A 27,403-nucleotide genomic window follows, 5' to 3' on the forward strand; every position below is an offset into this window, starting at 1 on the left:
TTTAACTATCATTATTTTGAGGTGAAATATTTACAGGACATTGAATTATTTTTCCAGCTTTCCAATGGCATTTCATGCATTTAGATATTGATGTGACATAGTTAGAAGTTGGGCCCTCAGGACCTGTATTGTGTGATGGCATTGTGCTACTATCATCACAAGATTCCTTTTTTTCCAACCCCCAAGGTCCTGTCTGTACTTGTTTACGGGTCATCTGGATAGCAACTAGTATGTGTTCAATACCATGAGTGTTATCATGGTAACCTTGACAACCAAGCTAGCTCTGATTTCAAAACCTCACATGCTGTATCATAAAATTAGAGAACAGAATTGACATTTAGCTACATGTCTGTCATATAAATTAAGCTCTGAGAATGATTCCCCTTAGAGCCATGTGTCTTAATAGGGAAATAGAAGGCACCAATTAGAACTATTTTATACATATTATAACACATTTAGATGCTGGATTTCCTCAATTCTTTTTGCATAATTTTGAACCTCAGATATTCTCATTCTATTCTCACTGTGCCAAAATTCATGGTGGCTTTATTTTATGTTCAGGATGAAGCTTATAGCAGAGTTTCATCAGATACCTGATATAAATAGGATTATGAATAATAGAAAACTCAGCCCATAAAAAATGTAAAATTCAAAGCATTCTTGGCTTTACTGGATACTGTTATTTATGCTGATTGTAAGTAAGACTGAGCACAGAATATTTCACTAAGTAAATCAGAATCCCAAAGACAAGACATGTTTCCTTTTCATTTATATATTTATGCATATTTTCACTCATATCATCCCAGCATCCAAGAATCTTGATAGCTTTATTCAAGATGATTCTGAACATTCAGATTAATACATTCATCTACTTTAAGTCCTAGGTCCTCTTTTATAATTTGGAAATATTTTAATCTCAGGATTTTCTGCTCTATTTGTTGTGGTCTGGTGCAGCTTTTCTTGGATGTAAATTTAAAGACACAGCTTGTGAATTACATTTAATGTAAGCACCCTGCAGTTTTCTGCATTGCAAATGATTATTTTTAGAAATTTTGTGGTTCCCTGCATATATTTGTTTGTCTTCATTGATATGTAGGGGGGAAAGCTCATTAATGATTTAAAAGGAAGGTGTTTTGATTCATCGACTTGACTCTTCTCATTACATAAACAATAAAGGCAATAAATTAACATCTAATGAAATTATAAGAGTTTATTTCTGAATTTAGCCACAAGATAGTCTTGAATCCTTGGGCGTAACTTTTCTTATTCTTTATATCCTTTTGCCTCAGTGTTTTGAAAGTCATCATTCAGCACATTTTAACCTAGAATGATGGTTTATAATTCCAATGAAAGATTCCTTTTAGCAGCTATTTATCAAACATCATAATTGGACAACTGTTTTGTAAAATAGTTCTTTGACTCCTAGAATGGTAAGTTATTATGTAAAAATGGATGACCCTTATGTCAAAATTTACTATAAAGCAGTTTTTCTTTTCCCCATATACCTGCTTTGTATCTCATGTAACATTTGAGAAATCTGCTTCCAATATTTTCTCATCTTGTTAGTCATCAATCTAATTCTTGCCTAGTTATATGTTAAATATTACCTTCTTGCCTTACTTAGTAAAGAGTCAAAATTCCCGCAAATTCAGGATTTTTCTTTTCGGAAACAGATAAGTGGCTATGCTGTCTACATGTGTGCATAAGTGGGAAGAAGGGCAGAAATCCTTCTGTGTATTTGCTGACCCTGTACAGCAAATACTTATTACATTTTCAGTAATGTTTAAATTGTTTGCTTTATCTCATTGGGATGAGTCATCATCACCTTTATGTTGTTTAAACTGGTGAAAGGTAGTTTGTATTATTTTCTTTTCTCTTGAAACTATTTCTTGTGATGAAGAGAAATAGTTCAGCATGTTGTGGTTCCAGGACTGAGACAAGTTTGGGTAATCATCTCTACCATAAAGTAACTTCATCGGAAACGTCAATGCATCAGCATTCTGCAGTGCAATATGGAAATGAACTGTTAGGCTGTGTTGGTGCTGGAATGTGGGGGCTTATCAGGCTGTTTGCATGACTCCAAGATGTTTTTTAATATCTGGTCCTTTTTTTTTTAATTGTGACGTGAGATGGCATTAGAAGGATGGGGTTTGGGAGGAACCATAATGGTAAAAGAAAAAAAAATGTTAAAAGGCAATACAAGCTTCTTTTATGATTTCCTTTTAGGTCTGATGTTGTGGTCCTCTGTTTTTCGATCGCTAATCCCAATTCCCTAAATCATGTGAAAAGCATGTGGTATCCAGAAATCAAGCACTTTTGCCCTCGAACACCCGTTATCCTTGTTGGGTGCCAGCTCGATCTCCGCTATGCCGACCTGGAAGCTGTTAATCGAGCCAGGCGCCCGTTAGCAAGGTAAGCCAAGGGACTCAGTGTTTCCCTGTCCTGACCAAGTTAAAATTTACAGGCAGCAGGTGTCTCTGTAGCCTGGTGTTCTGCTCTTCAACACTCCTGGATCCCATCAATCAGCCATGGGCTTTAAGTCAGCCCATAAATCATGAGGAGTGTGCCCTGAGCCCTTCTAACAGGCACCATCCTCTCTGGTGTCAGAACTCATTTTTCTCAAATGATTGGACAGCACTTGAAGTAAATTCTGTAATTATGAAAGCATGTGATTAAAAGCACTTTGAAAAGTATAAAGTATTAGACAAAATGTTGGTTACTCATAATAATATCATCCTTGAAATTATAATTATTACAATACAATTAGTTAATACTTAGAGGTATCTGGGCCCCAGAGAACACCAGATTCATACAAACACACATATTGAAGTGTTTTTCATCTTCCTTGTATTCCTCAGTCCAACCTGTTACAGTATTTCATTCTCAAGATGACAGTGTCCACTTTTTGAAAATCATTCGGACCTATAGTTGCAAAACAAACAGCTACTACTTTTTAAATGTCTCTAGTGGTTATATTTTTAAGTGTCACAAATGTAAAATACAACTTGAAGGAGAATTTGTTTCACTATATATAAAATGTTGATATTGATTTTGGTGGGGTGTATTAGTCCATTCTCATGCTGCTAATAAAGAGATAATTGAGACTGATTTATGAAGGAAAGAAGTTTAATTGACTCACAGTTTAGCATGGCTGCGGAGGCCTCAGGAAATTTACAATCATGGCAGAGGGGAAGAAAACACATCCTTCTTCACATGGCGGCAGGAGAGAGAAGAATGAGAACCGAGCAAAGGGGGATGCCCTTTATAAAACCATCAGATCTCATGAGAACTTACTCACTGTTATGAGAATAGTATGGGGGAAACCGCCCCCATGATTCAGTTACCTTTCACCAGGTCCCTCCCATAACACATGGGGATTATGGGAACTACAGTTCAAGATGAGATTTGAGTGGGGACATAGCCAAACCATATGGAGGGAAATATGTTTCTTTTAAAATGTGAGTTCCCTCAAATCCCCTTTATAAAAAAACAACTTTTTATGTTTTTTTTTATGCTGAACTTTTTGGCTGGAGAGCACTCCTTTTCAAAAAATTTTGATATTAATACCCTCCTCTAGGCTGGGCACAGTGGCTCATGCCTGTAAACCCAACATTTCAGGAGGCCAAGGCGGGAGGATCACTTGAGGCCAGGAGTTTGAAACCAGCCTGGGCAACATAGTGAGACCACGTCTCTAGAAAAATAAAAATTAAAAAAAAATCAACCAGGACTGGTGGTGCACACCTGTGGTTTCAGTGACTTGAGAGGCTGAGGTGGGAGGATCACCTGAACCTGGGAGGACAGGGCTGCAGTGGACCATGATTGCACCACTGCACTCCAGCCTAGGTGACAGAGCAAGACCCTGCCTCAAAAAAAAAAAAGCAAACAGCAACAACAACAAAAATCCCTTATTTTGACATTTGCCTAACAGGCTTATTACAAAATTTTATATTGACACAAATTTTTATGCTCTCCAAGCAATGGTAAATGGTACTTTCTTTAGACAATTTCTGATGTTCTAGGTATGTTTTACATTAAATTTCTAAAAACACTTTATATTCAGTTTCCACAATCCTTGTGTTCTTCAATGCATGGACTAGGAATTGAATATTAGGACCCACGTAGAGGTTAAGAAGTTCACCGTAAATGAGAGACTGTCCTGGCCTTGGCAACTTTCTGTATAAAAAGAGTAGGTTATGATAATCAGGCCTCACAATCATGGACTGGAGGAGAGTTGCAGAGCTGTAGAGAACAGTGGAGGGGACAGTGCCTTCTACAGAGCAATTCTAAGAAGATTTTGTGAAGGAGTTTGTATTTGAGCTAAGCCTTGAAGAGTTTCATCAGTTGGTAAATTTCAAGTCAGTCTTAAGAACAAGGAACGCAATGCTCACAGGAGCGAACTTTTGAGTTAAACCTTCTTCCCTGCACTTCCCTTCCACCTTTGTTAATACCCTATAATTTTCCCTCCTTTTCATCTAAGTCATCAAATCCAAATTCTATCCAGTATCATCTTTTTCCTCCTAAGACCAGTGTCTGTCCTATATATTACTTTTGGTGTTAAAGGCCAAATATTTATATAAGAAGATAAGTTCCTAAGGGTGTGTGTTAGAATCAACACTTTGTGATGTGTCACAATAAAGCACTTCCTGCCTGTGTTCTGGAACCCATCTATGCCTTTACCATGGTTATGCCATAACCCCAGCACTGTACTGAGTCTACTGTTTCCCAAGATTTGTCCTCCCAGGGTTTGATTAGATTGTAAATGGGCCTTGTGTGCCAGCCTAAAGGGTATGGACTTTATTCCAGGGGCTTTGTGATATCAGAGGAAGTTAAAACAGAGCTGCCACCAGGTCATAGTTGTGTTATGTAAGGACTTTTCTTGAAGCAGTGAGGACTGTGGACTAAAATGTGGGGAGTGGGTGTGAAGAAAGATTAGTTAAGGGGCTAATGCAAGTCCAAGCAAAAGATGATGAAGGCTTGAAAAAGGGATTGGAGGAAAAAAGAAGGGGAAGATTTGAAAGAGAATTCACAAATCCAACAGAGAAGAGCTATAGGAAGTGGATCATTTAACTAGGAATGGGAAAGTCTTGAGTCTAATTGCTTAATAGAGGTCTCAGCAGCCTGAAAATGTGATTTCAGACAAACCCTTTAACCTTTCTGCCTCAGTTTCCTCAGAATGTAGAACAGAAATAATAACTCACAGGGCTATTGTGAGGCTTACATGAAAAATGTATATGAATGCATTTTAAAGTTATAAAGTAAAATTCAAATATAAGATGCTGTTGATAAAGATGAAGGTGATGAAGAGAGTAGTGATAATGATGATAACAGCTAACATTTATCAGGCACTTACTGTGGACCAAATACTATGCTTAGCATAGCCATGCTAATAATTTAAACATTTCATTAGTCCTTCAAGATATAATTACTCGTTGTTATTATTATTCCTGTTTTACAGATGGAAAAACTAATGTTTAATAAGGTTAAGTAACTTACCCAAGATTAAATAGCTAGTAAAGGGATGTTCCTTCAGTTACTATGGTTACTGCTGAGAGCATTTTTTTTTAAAGAAGTAAAACTCTCTCTATGTAGGCACATGGTCATGTAAATGAAAAGTTCTAAGGAATCTACAAAAAAAGCTATCAGAATTAATATATTAATTTAGCAAAATAACGGGATAAAAGGTCAATACACAAAAATCAATTGTATTTATATACACTAAGAAATGAACAATTGGAAAATAAAATTTACAAAACAATGCCATTTATAATAACATAAAAACATGGAATATTTATGGATAAGCTTCACAAATTATGTGCATTGAAACTCTGAAATATTTGAAAGCATTATTTTTTCCTTCAATCATAACTCCTTTATAGTTCAAAGACTTGAGGTGGTGGCAGATTTTTCCAGAGACTAAAAGCCTGATTGGACTTTTCAGTGTATAGTTCCATTACGTGCTTAGATAGACCCTTGTTACTGTTTTTTTCCTAAAACAAGGCTGATTACAATTTTTAAAATGTTCTATTTCAGGCCCATAAAGAGAGGGGATATTTTGCCCCCAGAAAAAGGCCGAGAGGTAGCAAAGGAACTTGGCTTACCATACTATGAAACAAGCGTGTTTGACCAGTTTGGTATCAAGGATGTGTTTGACAATGCAATCCGAGCAGCGCTGATTTCCCGCAGGCACCTGCAATTCTGGAAATCCCACCTAAAGAAAGTCCAGAAACCTTTACTTCAGGCACCCTTCCTACCTCCAAAAGCCCCTCCACCGGTCATCAAAATTCCAGAGTGTCCTTCCATGGGGACAAATGAAGCTGCCTGTTTACTGGACAATCCTCTATGTGCCGATGTTCTGTTCATCCTTCAGGACCAGGAACACATCTTTGCACATCGAATTTACCTCGCTACCTCTTCTTCCAAATTTTATGATCTGTTTTTAATGGAATGTGAAGAATCCCCAAATTGGAGTGAAGGAGCTTGTGAGAAAGAGAAGCAAAGCAGAGATTTCCAGGGGCAGATATTGAGTGTCGACCCAGAGGAAGAAAGGGAGGAGGGCCCACCTAGGACACCTCAGGCCGAGCAGTGGAAGTCTTCAAACAAGAGCCTGGTGGAGGCTCTGGGGCTGGAAGCCGAGGGTGCAGTTCCTGAGACACAGACTTTGGCTGGCTGGAGTAAGGGGTTCATTGGCATGCACAGGGAAATGCAAGTCAACCCCATTTCAAAGCGGGTGGGCCCCATGACTGTGGTCAGGATGGACGCTTCAGTCCAGCCAGGCCCTTTTCGGACCCTGCTCCAGTTTCTTTATACGGGACAACTGGATGAAAAGGAAAAGGATTTGGTGGGCCTGGCTCAGATCGCGGAGGTCCTAGAGATGTTCGATTTGAGGATGATGGTGGAAAACATCATGAACAAGGAAGCCTTCATGAACCAGGAGATTACAAAAGCCTTTCACGTCAGGAAAGCCAATCGGATAAAAGAGTGTCTCAGCAAGGGAACGTTCTCAGGTGAGTGGGCCGCGGGGCAGAGCCATTAATACCTTTGATTGTGTTTCATTGAACGTTAGCCAGACATGAGCAGGAGAAAGAAGAACCATAGCTAACATTTATACGTACTTATTTTTTCCCATGTACCTTTCTAAGCTATAGGCATTAACTTCTTTAACCCTCATCAGACTTAAAGGTTAAATATGATTGTCTCCATTTTGCAGACGGAGAAACCAAGGGACAGAGAGGTTAGGTAATCTGCCCATGGTCACACCAGCAATAAATGGTAGAGCCAGGATTTGAACCCATTCTCTTGTGGGTATCAAAACCTGTTCCATAAACCACCATGGTACCGCACTGCTCCTCAAGAGTGGATCAGGGACCCCGAGCCTATCTCCAGTGGGCTTGTTGCATACAATTCCCCTTCAGAATCTATTCTCTGACCAATTGTATTCTCCATTGACCCTTCAGCACTGACCCATGACAAAAATCAGTGATCTCAAGTCCTGAGGCCACTAAAGTCCTTTAGGCAATTTTGGTGGCCCTCCATCTTCCTACAAGGGGTGTCTCATCTGTTTCCATCCCCTCTCCTTTTCTGTCCTCATGCTCCTTGGCCCTGCACTTCTGTAGTTTTCTTGCACCTCCTTTGCCTTTGATAACTAAGCCATATGCTGCCCGCAGCACCCTTTCATAATTGTTAAGCACGCTGGTGGCCCACATCCAATATGGGTTATTGACCCATGCTTGTACTGTCTTACACTTGGACTATTTTTGTTCTGAAATTGTCCTCTGGGCGAGTGTGTGGGTTTGTATAATTTCATTGTAAAATGTTGACTTCCTGACTTCTATTTATATGGATACCTCTACCTCTGTCTTTATCTTTTATAATCCCTGCCAGGGCACTACACATGTAGTAAGTGGTTCCTAAAGACTCAGTTCATTCATTTTAAAGCTTATCAGTAGTATTTACTTCAAACACTGGCCATTGTGGTACAGAAATAGTCTTGAAAATTAATGAAAAGAATATGTTACAAACCTACAGTAACTGAAACAGTGAGCTTTAGGTAGAGTTGATTAAATCACCCCTCCTTACTGGAGAGGCATAATAATCAAATACAACGTGGGAGTCTCAATTGGATTCTGTTGTTTTTTTTTAAAGCTATGAAATACAATTTAGGGATAATTGGAGAAATTTGAATATGAACAATATAGTGGATGATAATAGGGAATTATTTTTAATTTTCTTAGGTGTAATCATGGTATGGTTATTTAGGAGACTTGTTATTTTGGGAAAACTTGTGATAAGGTAGTTAATAGTGAAGTGCCATGCTATCTGTAAAAAAAAAAAAAAGTCTATACACATATATAAAATTATACAAAAATACACGTATAGCCAGGCATGGTGGCTAATTTGCCCACAGTCCCAGCTACTTCAGAGACTGAGATACTAGGACTGCTGGAACCCAGCAGTTTAAATCCAGCCTGGACAACATAGCCAGAACCCCCAAAATCTCTTAAAAAAACAGTAATTCGGTTACATTTCAGTATAGCATACGAGTAGAGCATATTATAAACGTAAGTTTTAACTGAGTATTAGTAAGTAAAATGGTGTAAATTAAAAATATATGTAAAACAAACATGCCAAAATGTTAACAAGGATAAATGAGTGGTCATCATACTGTTCGTTCCACTGTTTTATATGCTTGAAGTTTTGCATAGTAAGGAGGAAAAAATATTCCCTCCTTTCTGTTACTTTCTGGTTCAGAGAGTTTGTGCCATGACTTTATGTGTGATGATGTTAAATGCAGCATTTTCCCTTAGGTGGGAGCTGGGTGTGCCAAAGCTCAAAGATTGGAATTGACATAAAATCAATAAGTAAAGACATGCAAGAGAGAGTAAGGGAGATGCAGTTTGGTGGCTATGGGAGCAGAAGCCTTGGTTGAAGCTCTCAGCAAAGCTGGCTCATGGTTGTGTTTCCTCAATCCCTTGGCAGACGTGACATTTAAATTGGATGATGGAGCCATCAGTGCCCACAAGCCGCTGCTGATCTGCAGCTGTGAGTGGATGGCAGCCATGTTCGGGGGGTCATTTGTGGAAAGTGCCAACAGTGAGGTACGTGCCTTCCTAAAAGCATAGTGGTGTCTTTATGAATGTGTGTGTGCCCGTGTATTTATATAAAGTGGGTAAATAGCCAGATGACTTTAATCCTTAAACTGGCTCCATGAGTGGTCATCATACTGTTAGTCATCATCATAAGGAGCTATTGCTCCTTAGCAGTGCTTGAGGATTTGGTCACCTTTTTCTTAGCTCTGCAATTTTGAGGAGCTATTGTTTATTGGTCACTGGTGTGGGGGCACCTGGGTGCTTTACATGCCATATATCTTTTCACCCTCAGAGCCATCCTCATCCATGAAGACAAGATCAGCTGTACCTCTTGGCAAATGTCACCAGGCATGGTACTATCAAAACCAAGTACAAGAGGAGCATGTCTCCCAGTAGTTCAGAAAGTGAAAAGAGTTCTTCAGCCACCTAAGTCCTGGGCTTGGCTATGCCCCTAACCAGACAGGGGACCTTGAGAAGCCCCATTCTTGTGCCTCAACCTCCTCATCTGCAAGCTGAGGGATGCACTAGATTGTCCTTCAGGTTACCATGTGCTACAATACTATCTAAGGCTCTGCCCTGACTCTGCCTGTGTTGAGGGGATATGAGGGTTTGTTAACTTTAGGGCAACAGTAATGGAGCAACTGTTTACTCCCCTGAACACACCTCTCAAGGTACTTAGATCTAGTGGAAGTAGCTGCGTCACTTGTCAGCCACTGGCTCTATCTCTAGAAGAGGGATATGCTTAGAGCAGGGCAAACAGCATCTTGGAGACCCTATGTCTTTGTCTTTCTTGTTGTTTTACTTTTAACTGGCAAATAATAATAATTGTACATAGTTATGGGGTACATGATGTTTCAATATACATATGCTGAGGAATGATCAAATAGGGTTAATTAGCCTATCCATCACCTCAGATGTTTACCATTTCTTTGTGATGAGAACATTTAAAATCCTCTTTTAGCTACTTTGAAATATACAATACATTATTGTCCACCATAGTCACCATACTGTGCAATAGAACACCACAAAAAAAATTACAGGTGCATTAGACTATATGCAACTGTGGTCCTAGGTACTTGGGAGACTGAAGTGAGAGGAACACTTGAGCCCAGGAGTTCAAAGCTACAGTGAGCTATGATTGTGCCACTGTACTCCACCCCAGGAGACAGAGTGAGACCCTTTTTCTAAAAAAACAAAAGCCAAAAAAAAGTACACTAGAATTTATTCTTCCTATCTAACTGAAACTTTGTATATTTGACAGATGGCTTTCCTTTCCCCATCCACCCCCTAATCCCAGCCTCTGGTAATCACTCTTCTACTCTCTACTTTGGAGTTCAACGTTTTTAGATTCCACATATAAGTGCGATACTGTGATATTTGTCTCTCTGTACCTGGCTTATTTCACTTAACATAATGTCCTTTAGGTTCATCCGTGTTGTCTTGAATGACAGAATTTTCCTCTTTTTTAGGGCTGTATAGTATCCCATTGTGTATATGTACCACATTTTCTTATCCATCCATCTGTTGATGGACACTTAGGCAGACTCCATATCTTGGCTATTGTGAATAGTGCTGCAGTTAACATGGGAGTACAGCCTCTTTGTCTTTTTACAAACTGTTGGAAAAGAAAAAAATTCAATTCAAGCACTTCTAACTTTAGGAGTGAGCAAGCATTTTTGTGGAGTTTTGCAAGTATTTTTAACATCTTTTTTAAAAAAGTAAAAATAAAAACATGGGTACACCCATCCAGTTTATTGTCCTAAGAGGCTTGTTTTGCTTGTCTCAGCATCTTTCCAAACTTTTCAAAGAAATGCAAAAAACAATAGCTAACTTTTCACATGAGGCACTAGCACAAGAAATTCGAGCACTCCCATTGTGACCCAGGAGCCTGCATTTGCATCCCCAAGTAGGGAAACAGAATCCTAGAATCACAAGCCTTGGATAGCAGGGGCTGAGAAGATCACTAGGCCACTCTCGTGCATCCATAACAAACTGCAGCTGCTCCTAAACCAACCCCCCAGCAAAAGGCTATCTGCTTTTCAGGGAAAAAATATTAGAGTTATCCTGACGGCCTCTTATGGTGTCTAACAGTCTTTCTAAACCAGGAGACTCTCACCTGTGACTAATGAAAATCTCTCCTGAGCTTGGGTCAAAGGTGTTTTGGAGCATCATTACTGAGACAACTGCAGCACATGGAATCTGCACAGTTACGGGACTGTGGGACTCAAATCTCAACTCCTCCACTTACAAGTGACTTGGGCAAGTGACTTAACCTTTCTTGGCTCTAGTCTCACCATCTGGAAAACACAGTTATAACCCATACTGTGGTTGTGGGGTGTAAGAGTCATTACTTGCAAAACACTTCAGAAGCACTAAATAAATAGTAGCTGCCACTGGACTTATTCTGATGTTGTTGGTAGTGATGGTATTCTTTCCCTCTTGTATCCAGAAAAAAGTTAGGGTAGCCACCAATTTGTAAAACCTCATCCAGTTGGTATTTGACTGACTTCAGCAATCTCTGGAGATAAAGAGCTGGGAGGGTTGCTCCCCTTCTTTGTCCAGCTCACTGAAGTGCATGCTGATTGTGCAGCAGAGGACCTCCTATTCACAGAGTAGGGAGAAGTTGATTGAGGTCAGGAACGCAGGCACAAAGGGACACTGTCAGAGCTGACCTCACGAATGCTAATCTCCTTTATCCCTTCCAAGAATGGACTGTAATCGTCTCCAGATTAAAATGTGCAGTAGAGGTGACCAAAACAAAAACTTGGCAGCAAATGTGAATGCACATGTATATGGTTGTTTGATAGCCTCTCCTGGAGGAGGCCACCTGTTTAGCACACCCTGCTGGAGAGATGAGGTCCCTCACCACTTAGAACTGGAGTTGAGGCTAATAGGTTTGTATAGATTCAGACCAGCTCAAAAGACAAAGACCATGGAACCAAGCCACTGAAGACCTGTGCCACAATTCCTTTAGCCAGTATATTGAAAATGCAATGAGCTGTCGACATTCTCGCCCCTTCCCGTCCCTTCACTTTATTTCCTGTGTAAACTATAATATAGTCTCAGCTTGACCTTGGGGAAGTGGCTCACTCTAAACCTGTTTCCTCATCTGTAAAGTGGGGATAACAAGAGAACCTTTGTCAAAGGGCAGAGAAGGCATGAGAGGACATGTGTAAAGCATTGAATTTGATGCCTAGAACATACAAATGTTCAATAAATGTTAGCGACTATTATGCTAGAGTTTTCTTGTTAAACTCTTTCTGTACGGGGTTAAGGGTATTTGTCCCTGGAAAGCTCTAAGTTAAAAAGCCCCCAGTTCCCTTTCTAAACTAGGAAAGTACAATACAGGTGGTTATAGTTGTAGGGGAAAGGCACTCAGTTAATGCTCCATGATTAACATAGGTCCATGTTCACACTTGGGATTTGGCTGTTGTAGGCCACCTTTTAACCTTCTATTATCTTGAGAAAATCTGAAAATCTGATGCCCGCCACCCTCCCGCCCCCCACACCATGAAAATCAGCCTTTTTTGGAGAATTAATAGAATTAATGTGCATATCCAGAAGAGTGAAATATGCCTATGTCCATTGATTTTAATTTAACTTTTTTGTCATTTAATAATCAGGAAAACATGTCTTACTTATATTTTTTCTCATTACTTTTAATGTAGCAGTAAGCATAATTCTCTCCCCAGAGGTACTCAGCAAGTGGTTCATTAAAAATGCATGCCTGGGTTGTAGTAAGCAATGCTTTGGATCTAGGATACTTTCTCATTCTCTATGAGACTGCCTCTAATTATAAGCCTAATAGTCTCAGCTAATCTTCACAATTAAAATTTTAAACCAACTAAACTGCAAGATAGAACATTGTTTAGGGTAGCATTATATTTTCTTTGATCACTCTTTTTTTTTTTTAAGAAAAATAAAAGAAACTATATCCAGCAGGTAGGATGCAAATTTTTTTATTCCATTTTTTATGAAGCTTTGCTTATATTATTTTTAAAGTGCTATAAATAAAGGTCTTTCTGTTGTCATGCAGTTAATTATAAATGTTGAAATCACAGAAACAGGCTTTTTTAAAAAGTCAGCCATGAGGGGAAAAAATGCATGTTCCAAAATGTTCTTAGTTTATTCTAATTTGATGTTTTTTTCTAAAGGTCCCTAATGTTGTTTGCCAAAAAGAGCCGTCACTTCAAAAAATGTTAACGTTATATTCAGCAAAAAGAAGAGAGCAGGTCATAGGTGATTACAAACATCAGAACACTTTGAGGGCATTGAGGGTGTTTGGGCAGGGCTGCTCACTGGAATCTGTAATCTGCTGCAGCCAGAAATAGTTTCTTTTTATTTAGGATGTTCATTTTGCTATTTCTTCTTTAAGCAATGACTTAGAACACACTCTTGCCAAAAAATGCTAAGGTAATCTGAAGATCTTCAAAACCCAGAGTTTCCGTGAAGAAGAAAAAACTTTTAATAGCATCTATTCCAAATTCCTCCCATGTAATGGATGACGAGACTGAGGGTGAGAGAGGGTGAGAGATGTATCAAAGGTCACACAGCATTTTAGTGATATATCCCTGGGCCTGCCCCAGGCTCTTGCACTATCACGAGAGGCATTGTTTTCCGAAGCACCAGACATCTCCATCTCTGAGAGAGCAGGTATTAACAGGAAGCTCTGGGACTTGGTATATTAACAATTACTAACATCTTAGAGCACTTAGCGCTTTGTAAAATACTTTCACTATTAAAACGGTTCAAATTTTAAAGTTTACAACTTAACCTTCAATTATCTAAAAAAACTATACTAATTGTATTAGTCCATTTTCACGCTGCTAATGAAGACATACCAGAGACAGGGTAATTTATAAAGAAAGAAGGTTTAATGGATTCACAGTTCCACATGGCTGGGGAGGCCTCACAATCATGGTGGAAGACAAAAGGCACATCTTACATGGCAGCAGGCAAGAGAGAGAGAACCAAGTGAAAAGGGGAAACCCCTTATAAAATCATCAGATATCAGGAGACTTATTCACTACCACTAGAATAGTCTGGGGGGACCTGCCCCCAGGATTTAATTATCTCCCATCAGGTCTCTTCCACAACACGTGGAAATTATGGGAGCTATAATTCAAGTTGAGATTTGAGTGGGGACACAGCCAAACCATATCACTAATCCAAACATTATTTCATCAAAGAAATGAAATGTTACATGTTCCTACACACAGAAACAAATTTGTATGGATATCTGTAAATAAATCCATTATTTGTGTAAGATAAATGCATATGTATGTAAACATATGTGTATGCGAGCATACACGCAGTGTAACTGGTGCTAGATTTAGTTGAATAACTACTTATTCATATGTAGATACAGCTGGTTGAAGGGAAGAATAATATTCCAACATCTGTATATTGCAGATGATCTAGCATGCACAACAGCTACTTTATTTTAAAATAATCCCAGTAATAGTTTCAACTCATTGAGTTCTATTTGTTGTCGAGGTTGTGCTGGAAACCTGAAATGATCATGCTTGTCAAATCGTTTATGGTAATGACTTATGTAACTTATTTATGGAATCATAATTGTCGTTTTCACCAACCATATCAGAAAGTGGGGGATAAATGTCTTACTATTGCTAGGAATTTTTCTAAACCTTCCCCATGATACGTTAAGGGACAGGTCTACCTATCTGAAAGGATATTCCCTCTCTGAGGTGTCTGGTGGCTGCATAGGAGAATAACAAAGAAAGTTTCTATAGCTTAAACAGCTCTGGAGCCACACTGCCAGAATGCATAAGCCATAAGCACCTTATAGAATGTGGAGCCATTATACATACATACATACATACACTCTCTTTCTCTCTCTCACTGTCTCTCACTCTCTCTCTCTCTCTCTCTCTCTCTCACACACACACACACACACACACACACACACACAGTCATCCCTCAATATCTGTGAGGGACTGGTTCCAGGACCATCCTCCTGACTCAGACACCCAAATCCATGAATGCTCAAATTCCTCATATAAAATGTCAACGTATTTGCATAGATCTGTGCACATCCTCCTGTATACTTTAACTTATCTGTAGAGTGTTTCTAGAACCTAATACAATGCAAATGTTATGTAAGTAGTTGTCATACTGTACTGTTTAGGGAATAATGACAAGAAAAAAGTCTGTACATGTTCAGAACAGAAGCAGTCATGTCTTTATTTTTCAAATATTTTTGATCTACAGTTGGTTGAATCCACAGATGTGGAACCCACAGATAGAGAGGGCTGGCTCCATGCACGTGTGTGCCTGAGTGTGTGTGTGTGTGTTTGTGTGCACGTGCATGTGTATGGAGAGAGAGATGCAATCATACAAAATATATAGATGTAACCATGTTATAAAGATGTTATATAATATATAGATATATATCTTTATATGTTGTATAGATGTTTATTAAGTACCAGAATTAAGAAGTTCATAACTGGCTGGTCACAGTGGCTCGTGCCTGTAATCCCAGCACTTTGGGAAGCCAAGGCAGGAGGATCACTTGAGGCCAGGAGTTTGAGACCAGCCTAGGCAGCATAGCAAGCCCGCCATTTCTACAAAAAAAAAAAAAAAAAAATCATAAAATAAATTAGCCAAGCATGGTGGCACTGCCTGTAGTCCCAGCTACTAGGGAGGTGGAGGTGGGAGGATTGCTTGAGCCCAGGCCCAAGCTATCATCAAGCCACTGCAGTCCAGGCTGGGCAACAGAGTTAGATCCTGTCTCAAAAAAACTAAAATAAAAAAGAAAGAAAAAGAAGTTCATAATTGTTCATTCTTTTGAAGTAGAATTCTTACAAACCATTAATAAAATATGATGCTTTATTGTTCTGTAACTCAAACCTTTGTTTCCTTGGCATTAAACGTTTCCAGCACCGCAGAGCAATTCTGAACATATGCTTTCGCATCATACTCCCTGGGTTTAAATCCCAGTCACTACTTCCTAGCTCTGTGACCTTGGACACAAGATTTAAATTAACCCCCTTGAACCTCCATTTCTTTTTCTGTAAAAAAGTAAGTCTCTTCTCTCTAGGGCAGATATAAGCATCAAATTAAAGAATGTGTGTGGAAAGCTTAGTGCAGTGCCTGGTGCATAGGATGCCTTCAATTATGATTAATGTTTATAATTGTCAATGTTCCAGAAATCCAAGTGGTACCATTCTGAACTACTCCAGGGCGTGTCTCATGGAGTTACAGACCTAAAATAAAGAGTAGCTGCTACACAGTGTACATCTCCATTAATCCATGCACACCTCTACAGCTCTCCACCTCCCAGGCAGTGCCCGCCTCTCTGGCGAACTCCAGCATGCATTTATTTGGACAACTACAGGCACTCAGGAAGGAGACTGTGAGAATCCTACAGGGGACAGTTCAACTGTACCCAGTCATACTCCCCTGGAAGTCCCAAGCAAGGAGTCCTTTGGATTCTCTGAATCTACTGATAACTGATAATGTTCCAGTAGTTCTGAATCCATGTGGTTGTAGGAAAAAATAATGAAGTGTATACATTGTGTAGTACATTGTAATATATTGTGCATATACTGACAGAATTTCGAAATCAAGCTGGTCACTGTGGCAGCTAGGGTGGTTGCTCATCCCCTCTTTTGACATCTTGGAGAGCTAGGCTCCATCATGTCAGCAACAGTGTGGTTTGCAGCTCCCCCCAACACTTGTCATGTTGCTAGGAGATTTCTTTCCCCACAATAGAGTATTATAAGGTGCTTGGCATGAGGGCCCCTAATGTCATCATACATTTCCAGTCCATTTGTCTGATTTAGAAGTCCAAATAGTCATTTAAAAATTCCATGTCAGGCTGTGTCAGGCAGCTCCACTCTTTTGTCATCTGCAAATCAAACCATTATGTTTAAAGTCATAAATACTGAAGGATTCCTATGCACAGCCTCAAAGCAGGTGTCCAACACTCACCAGTATCAAGTCACACAGGATATTTATAAGCAGCATAGCCTGAAAATGTGCCCACTCCCTGCTTTCTGCAGCAGAATTTAGCTTTGTGTATAACATTTCAGGTGTATCTCCCGAACATAAACAAGATATCAATGCAAGCAGTATTGGATTATCTCTATACCAAGCAGTTGTCTCCTAACTTGGACCTGGACCCGCTGGAATTAATTGCCTTGGCAAACAGATTTTGCCTGCCACACTTGGTTGCACTTGCAGGTAAGGCTGATGACTCAGGGCCGCGCAGTGTCTGTCATATTTATCAAAATCACATTTAAGTAAAAATATTCTTACAGAGAATAAAAATTGATTTTTTATCACCCAAAATAGGACTGTCTTGTGTAGAATGATATGAATTAATCAAATTGCATCAAACAGCCCAATTCAATTCAACAAATATTTCTTAAGCACCCACTCTGTGGTGGGCCCTGTTAGGTGATACAGCTATGAAGGTGAGTAATGCATGACCCCTGCCCTTGAGGCACACGCTGTATGCATGCTGAGTCATTTGTGCACGCCAGAGTTTGAAATAAAACTATTTTGTCAACATTATCTCCATAATAAGTGCACAGACACAGTCTTTAAGAAGCCAGTAGATGCACTGTTTAGGAAAACAGATGACAGAGCCAGATTGCCTCAGATCAAACCCTGACTCCACCATTTACTGACCAGGTGACTTTGTCCTGTAACCTTAGCTCTGTGTCTCAGCTTTCTCGCTCTTTAAAATGGGGCTAATATTATTCAGCCATAGAGCTGTTATGAAGATTAAATGAGTTAAAATATAAAGTCCTTAGAACAGCGTCTGGCACATAGTAAGCATTATGTAAGTGGTTTTCTTAAAGCTATTTTAGAAAATGTTCTGACATTGTCAAGTTCATTTTGGGAGAAAGAGAAAAAAGGGAAACTTGGCTTAACTTCACAAAATCTTATGTATCATTTCTAGATTTGTTCAGTTGGGAAGCTGAAGCAGGTCTGCATAGCATATATGCACTTAAATGCCTTTCTCTGGAATTCAGATCTTCAGCCTCATTCACTTTACACCAGAGGAGTTAAGTTGCAAGCTGGGGGTTTATCACAATGTTTAGTTGATTCCTATTAACCATCAAAGCAGAGATAAACAGTGCCTGTCTTGTTCACTGGCCTTTCTTCTGAGTGCCTGAGCATATTAGCTTTTGATAAATATTTGTTGAACAATTGAATGAATGAATATGAATGTATGAACAAACCAACCAGTCCTATCTGCACTCGACTTTCTGGCAATGTCTTTAGAAAAAATAAAAGATTAATTTCTCTGTCCTCCAGGTTTCTACTACACACAACCACCTGGAGATCAAAGTCCTCTCTTTGTCCTACTTCCTCCCCAGTTAGATAGAAAGAGCGAGCTGAGGCATCAATATTAGATTTATTTTTAAAAACTGTTTTTAACCAATATACTTAATAGATCCAAATGAGTGCACTAGTTTTTTAAAATACTCACTCTGGGAGGCTTCAGTGGGCAATTACTTTTTTCAGAAACATGAGTTCCAAGCCATCTAACTATATACAGGTTTTATAAGTTATTCCTGAGGATAAATTTTTATTTATTTTTGAAACTGTCAAATGTAATTTGGAGCCAAATCTGCCCAGAAAGTTTTGTGATCAATCTCAGACTAATACCAGTTTTGCTTAAATATTAAGTCTGGCAGTGAAACATGGGATTGATTTCTCCATGAAAGTTTTTTTTTAACTGACCCAAAAAAGCTTTTTGTGTGAACTCTAGACTTCTATGAACATTTAGTGTAGTTATTAAATGCTGTTATTACTGTTATGATTATTTAATATACAGCTTCTCAAGATGATTCCTTTAATCCTTTATAGTATTTGCTTTGTACTGTCTAGTATAGAGTGTTTAGAACATGGTGTTTAAAAATCAGTTTCTAGAGTGACAATGCTTTGTGAGCCAGTGTTAAATAAATGTCAGGAAATGTTGCAGTTACTTAAAATGACAAAGCCCAGATGACTTCTCTGGGAAATTTAGTTCCAAATAGTTCAATCCAGTTGAGGAGGTTTGTGCCAAAGAAATCATTCCATTCCCGATACTATATTGACCAGATATAGGCATACTGACCAATAAGCGTGCAGAGCTGGAGCAGAAAGTAAGCATGATTTGGACAATGTGCTGGATTAGAAGAACAAATGCAATGCTACAGATAACATCAATGTCAAAGACCTAGAAATGCTGAGCCAAGGCTGTACCGTCACATGTCAGTCTCAGAGGCAGGTGACAGCCCTTACAAAGGCAAGAGATGGCCTAGCTTCAGACCATAACGTAAATTCAGCTTGGAAGCCTTGGACTCAAGCTCCCAAGCAGAAATGGCTCTTCCTACTGCATTTTTGTTACCTCTAACTGCAGGTCTCCCCAGTCTTTAGAATCCAAGAGGCTGAACAATATGTCATCCATCTGTAGCCGTTGAGACAGACGTATGCAATCACATTTTTAATTCCTCAAATAGACTCATTCCTCTGTCATTCAACCTCTTCACCATCAGGGGTATTAAGGATTGCAGTGATGTGAGTGGGGAAACTGTCAAACAGGAACGTGTCTAAAGTCTAGAGGACTCTAGGAAGGTGCTAGACTGTTTAGACCCTCTCCATCCAGTAGAACCTTCTGCAGTGATGGAAACATTTCATATCTGGATGGTCCAAACAGTGGCCACATGTGGCTGTTGAGCACTTACTGTGGCTAGCGTGAATGAGGAGCTGAACTTTTAATTTCATTTAATTTTAAGTAATTTAAGTTTAAATAGTCTCGTGTGGCCAGGAGTTATCATCCTGCACAGAACATTGCAGGTCTGGAGGATTCTGGCTATTTCAGAGCCATGAACTAGAGTCCCCAGAGGTGTGGGTGAAGTGGCTGGCACCAGAACCCCAAGCAGTGAAAGACCACACATCAGAGCAGCTTCTGGATTTAATTCAGATGTCTGCCCAGAGCTGTGTCCCACATTTCCTCCCTTCTTAAGTGGTCCCAGACCAACCCTCCAGGCAAGCTACCTGGCTTGCAGGGCGTGGTTTAATGTTCTCCGGCCCCCTCTCTCTTCCCCAGAACAGCATGCCGTTCAGGAGTTGACCAAAGCCGCCACGAGTGGCGTGGGCATTGACGGAGAAGTGCTCTCTTACTTGGAATTGGCTCAGGTTTGTAACAGTTTGCTTTTCACCTTTTAAGTGTGTTCAATCAGTTCATTTAATGCTGATAAAACATTCCATTGTTGCATCTGTCTAAATAAAGATGTCACCACTGAGTCACAGAGGCCCCCTGTGTACACTAAGAAGATCTGAGAGTTTTACCTTTTATGTACCATTCAGCCTGCTGGGCTTCATTTGAATAAACAACACGGTCCCCACCCCCATGCCAGTCCCATTGTCCCCTAAGGCGTCAGCTTCACATGTAGGAAAATCACTTGGGGGAGGTTTTGTCTCTCCTCCTTCTTTGAATTCTTGGACATGTATTTGGCCAAGAAGAGACAGTTTCTAGAATTCCCTGAAGCCCCGTAGTGTCTCCCCTGTTAATGAACATCTCATTGCAGCTGTCCTGGAGTTTTCTAAAGTCAGAAGTTGCTAATATTGAGGTTGTAATAACATAATCCCAATACAGACATGCCCTCTTCTTCCAGAGAAGGTCCAAGATTCAGCTTCAGCTTCACCATGGAGTAACTTCCCCAAAGCACAAGCTAAACTCTGCCTCACTTTCCTCATCCACAGGAAATGGGATGACAATTTGCATCCTACCAACCTTACAGATTATTTTGAGAATGAAGTGGGAGAGAATGTTCAAGAGTGAGCACTGAAGAGTGTAAGCCCTCTTAGAATGCCAGGCACATCTGCAGAATTATCTAGTCCCTGGCATAGGCTGATTAACAATGAATTTACACTCTGAGGGAACTAAGAATAAATTCCTCAGTCTTTTCTTCGGCCTGTTGGGTTTGGCTTCCTGTGCTCCCTCTTTGTTAAGACAATGGCTTACTAAGTCTTAGGTCAGTCCATTTAAATCAATATTTCTCAATCAAAGGAAAGGAGGTGGTTTCAGGGAGAGGAGGTGGCATCTAGCAGGTGCTGCTCAGGCCCTTCCTACTGTGGCCAGAGGAGATGGCTCTGGTGCAAAAGGGGGAAAAGGCGGAATTGAACTTTACAGCGACCTATTCATTTTGACTTAGCATTCAACAAGTATTTGTTATTTTTCTCCCCAAATACCAGGCACTGCCCTAGGCAAAGGCCGTGTACATATAAATGGTAGATCCTCTGCCCCAGGGCAATCATAGGCGAGTAAGGGAAACAGACACAAACACAAATTATTAAAATCCAATTAGGGATTACAGTGAAACTGAGAATAGACATCTAATGCAGTCGAATCAGCAAGCCCTCATCAAAACTGGTTGTTCACACTTGGAATGTGGGGTCTTTTGAAATAGTTCCAGGGGATGGTTTATAACCTGTACTCTCTCCAGCAAGTATTCCTCCTAGAGAAAAATGTAATGATCCAGAATTTCATATTGGGACCATTCACTTGAGGAAATGATTTGCATTTGTGTCTGTTTGTTGCACTGTGTTCCCACCTTATCCCCACACACACCCACTACAGGGAAATAATATGATTATTGCTAATCCCTGACAAGCCTTGGCAGGAAGAGCTTAGGATGGATTCTCCCATGCTCATTCATTAGACCCTAACCTAGTGATGTGCTGGTAAGTGTTTAACAGTCAGCTTGGGGGCAAGTGGGACCCCAATCTGTTGCATTTGCCAATTTCTATGATATAAATATTCCCATCGTGGCTGATTATAATGTATGAAGTCACTAAACTCAAAGTAGGGAAGAAATGCACACAATTGGCTCTCCCAAGCTAGAACAAACCCACCTGGCAGAACACTGCCCCAGTCTTGTTTTCAGAGAGAAATCTAACATCAAGAGAAGTTGGAAGCACCAGCTAAAACTGTCTCCGATGTTTGGGTTGTGATTTTCAGTGAGTCTCTTGAGTGGGTTTCTGAGGTCTCTGGCTTTTCTGTTGGCCTAACAGTGGAGATACGGGGCCACAGAGGAAGCATGCTGTAGGTTCTAGGGTTCCACCTGACCAAAGAAACATCAAGAGCGACAGACAACAGAAGGGATATCAGAGAAGGACACAGACAGAAAGTGAGGGATCACGGCAGGCCCACCAGGTCTGGGAAGGGAATGGGGGAGTTGACAGTTGATTTTTGAGGATCTAGTCTTTTTTAATCATAGCTACCTCAGCTGCCACCTTCCTGAGCATTGCTTAGAATGGAAGGGTGGAGTATCTGGATCTCTCCACCCTGCCCATACCGCCTGCTCTTCTTATGTAACCAAAGGAGAGGTATAGGACAGTCACACATTCTGCAGTCTCCTCTTTCGGATCTTGGCCCCAGCAAGCTGAGCTCTGACATGCGACACGAAGTATTCCATTGCCGAGGCTTCCTTAAACAGAGATGACATCGCTGCTTTCTGCTGTGGGCTGGTGCCTTCCAGAGGCCACGGTTGTTTAGCACTAGAGGGCCAGGTGGCAGGGGAGGGTGGGAAGGCGAGGCGTACTTTAAGCTCATGATTTGATACAGCAATTATTTTTGGTGCACCTATGACAGCAGGGAAGGGAGGGGTGTGCCCAGCACTACATTGGCTGGCATTGGAGCCATGGCCAAAGTCAAAACATTGAGGTCAAAACAAGAGGTTTACTGAATTAGTTATATAAGCCCTTCATTTCTTTTCACCCTTAAAATGGCTTCCCCAATTTCTTTGTAGCCCCTCTTTAGAAAATAGTCTTACCCTCCTTTTGCTCACTTTTCTGCAGTTTCACAATGCCCACCAGTTGGCCGCCTGGTGTTTGCACCACATCTGCACCAACTACAACAGTGTATGCTCCAAGTTCCGCAAGGAAATCAAATCAAAATCTGCAGGTGAGACTGTGTGAGGCCCCCATTCATCCAGCTCTCCTCACCTCTCATGGAAGCTTTTATCTTCTATGTCCCTGGAAAGGAACATGGTCAGCAGGCAGCTCATGGATAATTCCTTGAGACTGGCTGGTGGTCACATATTAATGTGAGATGACATAAGGAATTGAAGGCTGGGAATTCTCTTTGGAGAACTTGATGATGAGGGGAGTTGGGTGGGCTGGAGTCCAGGGTGCCCTGTTGCAGAGAGTGCAGAGTTGGTGGGCTTCCCCTTGTTTAGGGAGACAAGCTTAGGAGCAGGCTTAGATTCTGAAATCAGATGGTCCTGGGTTCAGATTCTCTGTGCCCAGCTGCATGACTACAGGTAAGAGATTCTTCCTCTCAGAACGTTAGTGTCGCCTTTTGCAAATGGCCCTAATCACAGTCTCTGCCACATCACGTTTTTGAGAGGATATCTGAGAAGCTTTAAGCTCAAGGCCTAGCACATAAAAGGCATCAATGAACCGCAGGTCTTATGGTCTGCATCTTTCCTTCACCAGACAACCAGGAATACTTCGAGAGGCACCGCTGGCCCCCTGTGTGGTACCTGAAGGAAGAAGATCACTACCAGCGTGTGAAAAGGGAACGAGAGAAGGAAGATATTGCACTAAATAAGCATCGCTCAAGACGAAAGTGGTGCTTCTGGAATTCATCTCCAGCAGTGGCCTGAAGAGGAAGAGAAAAAAAACAAAAAAACAAAAACCAGTCAGTGATCTGATCCACCACTTTTCAAAGCACTACTGTAAAATTCGTCTTGTTAGAGATACAACATAGTTCAGGTTTCAGGCACTGACCTTCCTCCACTTTTGTGCATTTATCTTTGTTAGGATCAAAGCACAAGCTCACCATCAATGAGCCTGGACAAAAAGGGAAGCTGACTCTCACTGCATTCCTTAAACTGATATGTATATTTTTTTTGTTAGGAGGCTTAATAAACTTTAGTCTGTTATTTTGTTTCTTTTTATACAAAGAAAAAAAATCCAGCTTTCATGTTTCTGATTCCAAATTGGAAAATATTTTTATATGGTCTGTTGTATTTTGTTGAAATGAAAATACTGTGTATTACTTTATTTTACAGGCCACAATTGACTATGAAGTCACCCTGTGATTCTCTTTGCCCACATGACCACCGAGCATTATTGCGTAATTAGAGGGTTATCCTCTTGTTGTGAAAGGAAGGAGGGGACTGAAATCTCCCAAAGTGCAAATTGGAGAGTGTTTAATCTTTGTTCTGTTGAATAACATCAGTGTAATTACAAAGTCAACTCCAAGAATGTGTATTTACAATATTTGCCGTGTTAAGTGCTGGTAATTATATGGTTATATGTGCCATGTAAAATATAGTGATATCAAATATTCTGTTGTTTCCAATGTCTAGTTTCAAGAGGACAATCTTTATAATCATTAGAAGGGCTTATTAAATCCCAGCATTATCCAGGGCAAACTCACTGGTGGACCTGAATACATAAGATACCATTAGTGCGCTGGTGTTCGGATTGCTGTATTAGGGTTTACGTCTCTCAGTATTCCTTGAACTTGCCATGCTTCTGCATGCAGATTCTTCACTGACTTGAATTGAGATGGGCAAGGGAAAAGGTCCCTGGACTCCCTCCTGCCATCTACAGGCTTGTCACATCTCACCACCAGAAACAGGCTTCCTCAGGCTTCTCACCTGTGGCCAACTTCACTTTGTAAGACCCATATTTTTAACTCTTCCCAGGGAAAATTCATGTTGCTGCAGAAGTAGGCTAAGGCAGACCACCCACTTCTGCTGAAATGCATTGGGAGCCTGTGAAAGCACAAAGCTGGAGGCTGGGCGCCTGCGTTCTCCTACACGGAAAGGAATCTAATTCCAAGAGTCTAGGAAATGGTGCTATTGTGAGTTAGTTCTGACTCTTTCTCATTCTGAGTTTTCAGTGTTAAACTAGACGTGTGAGAGCAGGGGAGCTTTCGTGAGGCAGTCAGTCATTGCTTCTCTGTAAATTAAAATGTTACAGCACACACATACACACACAGAGAGCATTTCAAGGCCACAGCTCCACACCTGCCATGGGATGTTAATGTGGCAGGGGGTGGGGCTCATTCTGTCGGGAGGTCAAGTTACTAATGCCAAGGACTGTTGATTTTGTTTTTATTTTTATTTTTTCTTCTAGCTTTTCAGAAGATGGAAATGAGACAGTTGAGTCCAAACCCCAATGTTGACAGCCATATGCATTTGAAAATCTATCTAGATTACAGATGGGCATTTATTACTGGCAGTGGAAACACACCAGATAGAAGATCTTAGGAGAGGCCCAGAAATGCATCACCTTGTCATGACAAAAGAGGAGGCAGTAGAGTAGGGATAATTACAAATGCATCCACCTTAATTTTTTTCAATAGGCTTGTAAATCTTATTAATGGAAGGAGAAAGGAGACAGGAGAGGATAAACGTCAAGATGCAGAAGAATTGACATGTATCCCATCATAAAATGGTAGAAGTTGAGTTTTCAATGAGTAGTCATAGTTGAAATTTTACAACCAAAGCTCCCATTTGATTGTAATCTTGCCAAAATGTAGTGGACGTATAAATGAACTTGGGGTATAAGCAATAATATCCACTAGTGTTGTTATCAGCTACTGTAACCAAGTGGCTGGTTCATTTGGTTGATGCTGATTATGGCCTTTAACCATGGTGGTTTGCTGTGTGTTTTTTATTTCACAAAAAGCCAATAAAATTGTTTAGCTATAAAATGCCTCCAGTTTTGTTTTAAGGACAGACATCCTATTGTGTGTGTGATTTAACAGCTTTTTTAAAATTATCAAAACATTAAGGGTGCCGGGTCATGGGGGCTTGTGCATGCTCCAGTAACAAAGCAGCTTGAATGACTTGTCATTTTTGTATTGGGTATTGTCAGCAGAGATTCCAGTGTCATAATGTAAATGAAGTGCCTGGCGCTTTGCTCTTGGCTAACACAGTATGTCACTAGACATAGTGCTGCCTGGGGCCAGGTAGCGGGTTGGGGGAGAAACTAGAACTATCCTAAAGGACTTAGTATAATCTGGGTTTGGATAATTTCTGCCAGAAGTTAAGTGATAGGTCTGAGTTGCTGAGTTCATGAAAAGTTTCCTGCAAAGCAGGTCTGAGAAAGCCTTTGTGAAAATATATGGACAATTTCTGGACTTCTAGGTAATACAATGTTTACCCAAGTTCAGAGGGAAGAAAGTCTCCAGTGAGATGTCATTGAGGGACTTTTCTGAGTGACAGGCTACCCATAACTCTATGGGAAGGTGCTGACCACTGTAAGAAATCGCTGTGAAAAGAAAACAATGAGATGTCCAACACATTTCCACCTTTTAAAGGTGGGTGGTCCCAGTCATGGCACCTTTTACATAAAGTATACCAGTTTCTTCTTACCTGTAGAAAGTCTTGGTCTAAGTTTCTGGGAGTAATGTCTGGCAAATCATCAGGGACGTCAGCACCCTTATGTTGGCATTCTTTTTCTTTTATACAACTTCAGCAAAGTTTCCTATACTGGCATTTTGAGAACCACAGACCCTACTGGTCTAGCTGGAACTCAAATATTTTCATTATGGACACTCAGAAGCAAAAGTCCAATGTTTCTAGGAGATTTTTTCGTGCTTGCTTCCAATATATGGTATATGAGTTGTCAAAATTCAGTTTTTCATCACTATGACGTTGGCTAGGCAGAAGAAATACTACTAGTTAGAGGAAAAAAACAAAGTGAATCTTGAGTTTGGAAACAGTTTTATGAGTTCAGCACTTCTGAATGAATGCTTGTCTGCAAGCTGAAGATTTGCCAGCCCTTTTCATGAATTGGATCTTTTTTAATTGGCACAGAGATAGATGATAGATAGATAGATAGATAAATAGATAGATAGATAGATAGATAGATGATAGATAGAGATCTCCTAGTTGCATGTTAGAGGGCAAATAGCAATAATTTCTCTTTTCTAGAAGAATGTGACTCTTGCATAAAAGTCATAGAGGTAAAAGTTAGCCAGAGAGAATGCATTTGTGTTGTATGTCTATGTGTGTGTAACCAGAAACAGCATAATGAAGAAAAGGGCAATTTAAAAAGAAAGAAATAAAAAAAGAAGGAAGGGAGGGAGGGAAAGGGCCACTGAAGAAAGACACAGAATTGAATTAAACACTGTGAGCCACAGATATATTATTTATTTCAAAGTGCTAAATTAAGTCGAGAGATTACTGCATATCCCTCGACTTAATTTATTGTATGATGAAGACAGCTTTCTTGAATTTCCAATTAGGAAGCAGGTAATATTTGCATCGTGAAAGGTTTAGACTTAGAAGTGAAGACACTGGTGTGGCAATACTAGTGACCTCCTTTAAAAG

The 27,403-nt window shown here is 40.2% G+C and overlaps 1 protein-coding gene across 12 annotated transcripts in view; it reads left to right on the forward strand.

Annotated features, from left to right (window-relative positions):
- The window catches only part of RHOBTB1 (Rho related BTB domain containing 1), a 132,570-nt gene extending 106,791 nt beyond the window's left edge, over positions 1-25,779 (forward strand). For 11 of the 12 annotated variants that reach the window (XM_054521823.2, XM_054521821.2, XM_024253209.3 and 8 more), the window contains 7 exons: positions 2,227-2,412; positions 6,031-7,004; positions 8,977-9,095; positions 17,141-17,291; positions 20,155-20,243; positions 22,908-23,013; positions 23,547-25,779. In XM_054521823.2, the coding sequence (XP_054377798.1) occupies positions 2,227-2,412; positions 6,031-7,004; positions 8,977-9,095; positions 17,141-17,291; positions 20,155-20,243; positions 22,908-23,013; positions 23,547-23,716 (1,795 nt within the window). In that variant the 3' untranslated portion in view covers positions 23,717-25,779. 12 annotated transcript variants of the gene reach the window in all.
- Positions 25,780-27,403: the final 1,624 nt, after the last annotated feature.

The sequence above is a fragment of the Pongo abelii genome, chromosome 8, assembly GCF_028885655.2.
Source record: "Pongo abelii isolate AG06213 chromosome 8, NHGRI_mPonAbe1-v2.0_pri, whole genome shotgun sequence".
Taxonomy (NCBI): domain Eukaryota; kingdom Metazoa; phylum Chordata; class Mammalia; order Primates; family Hominidae; genus Pongo; species Pongo abelii.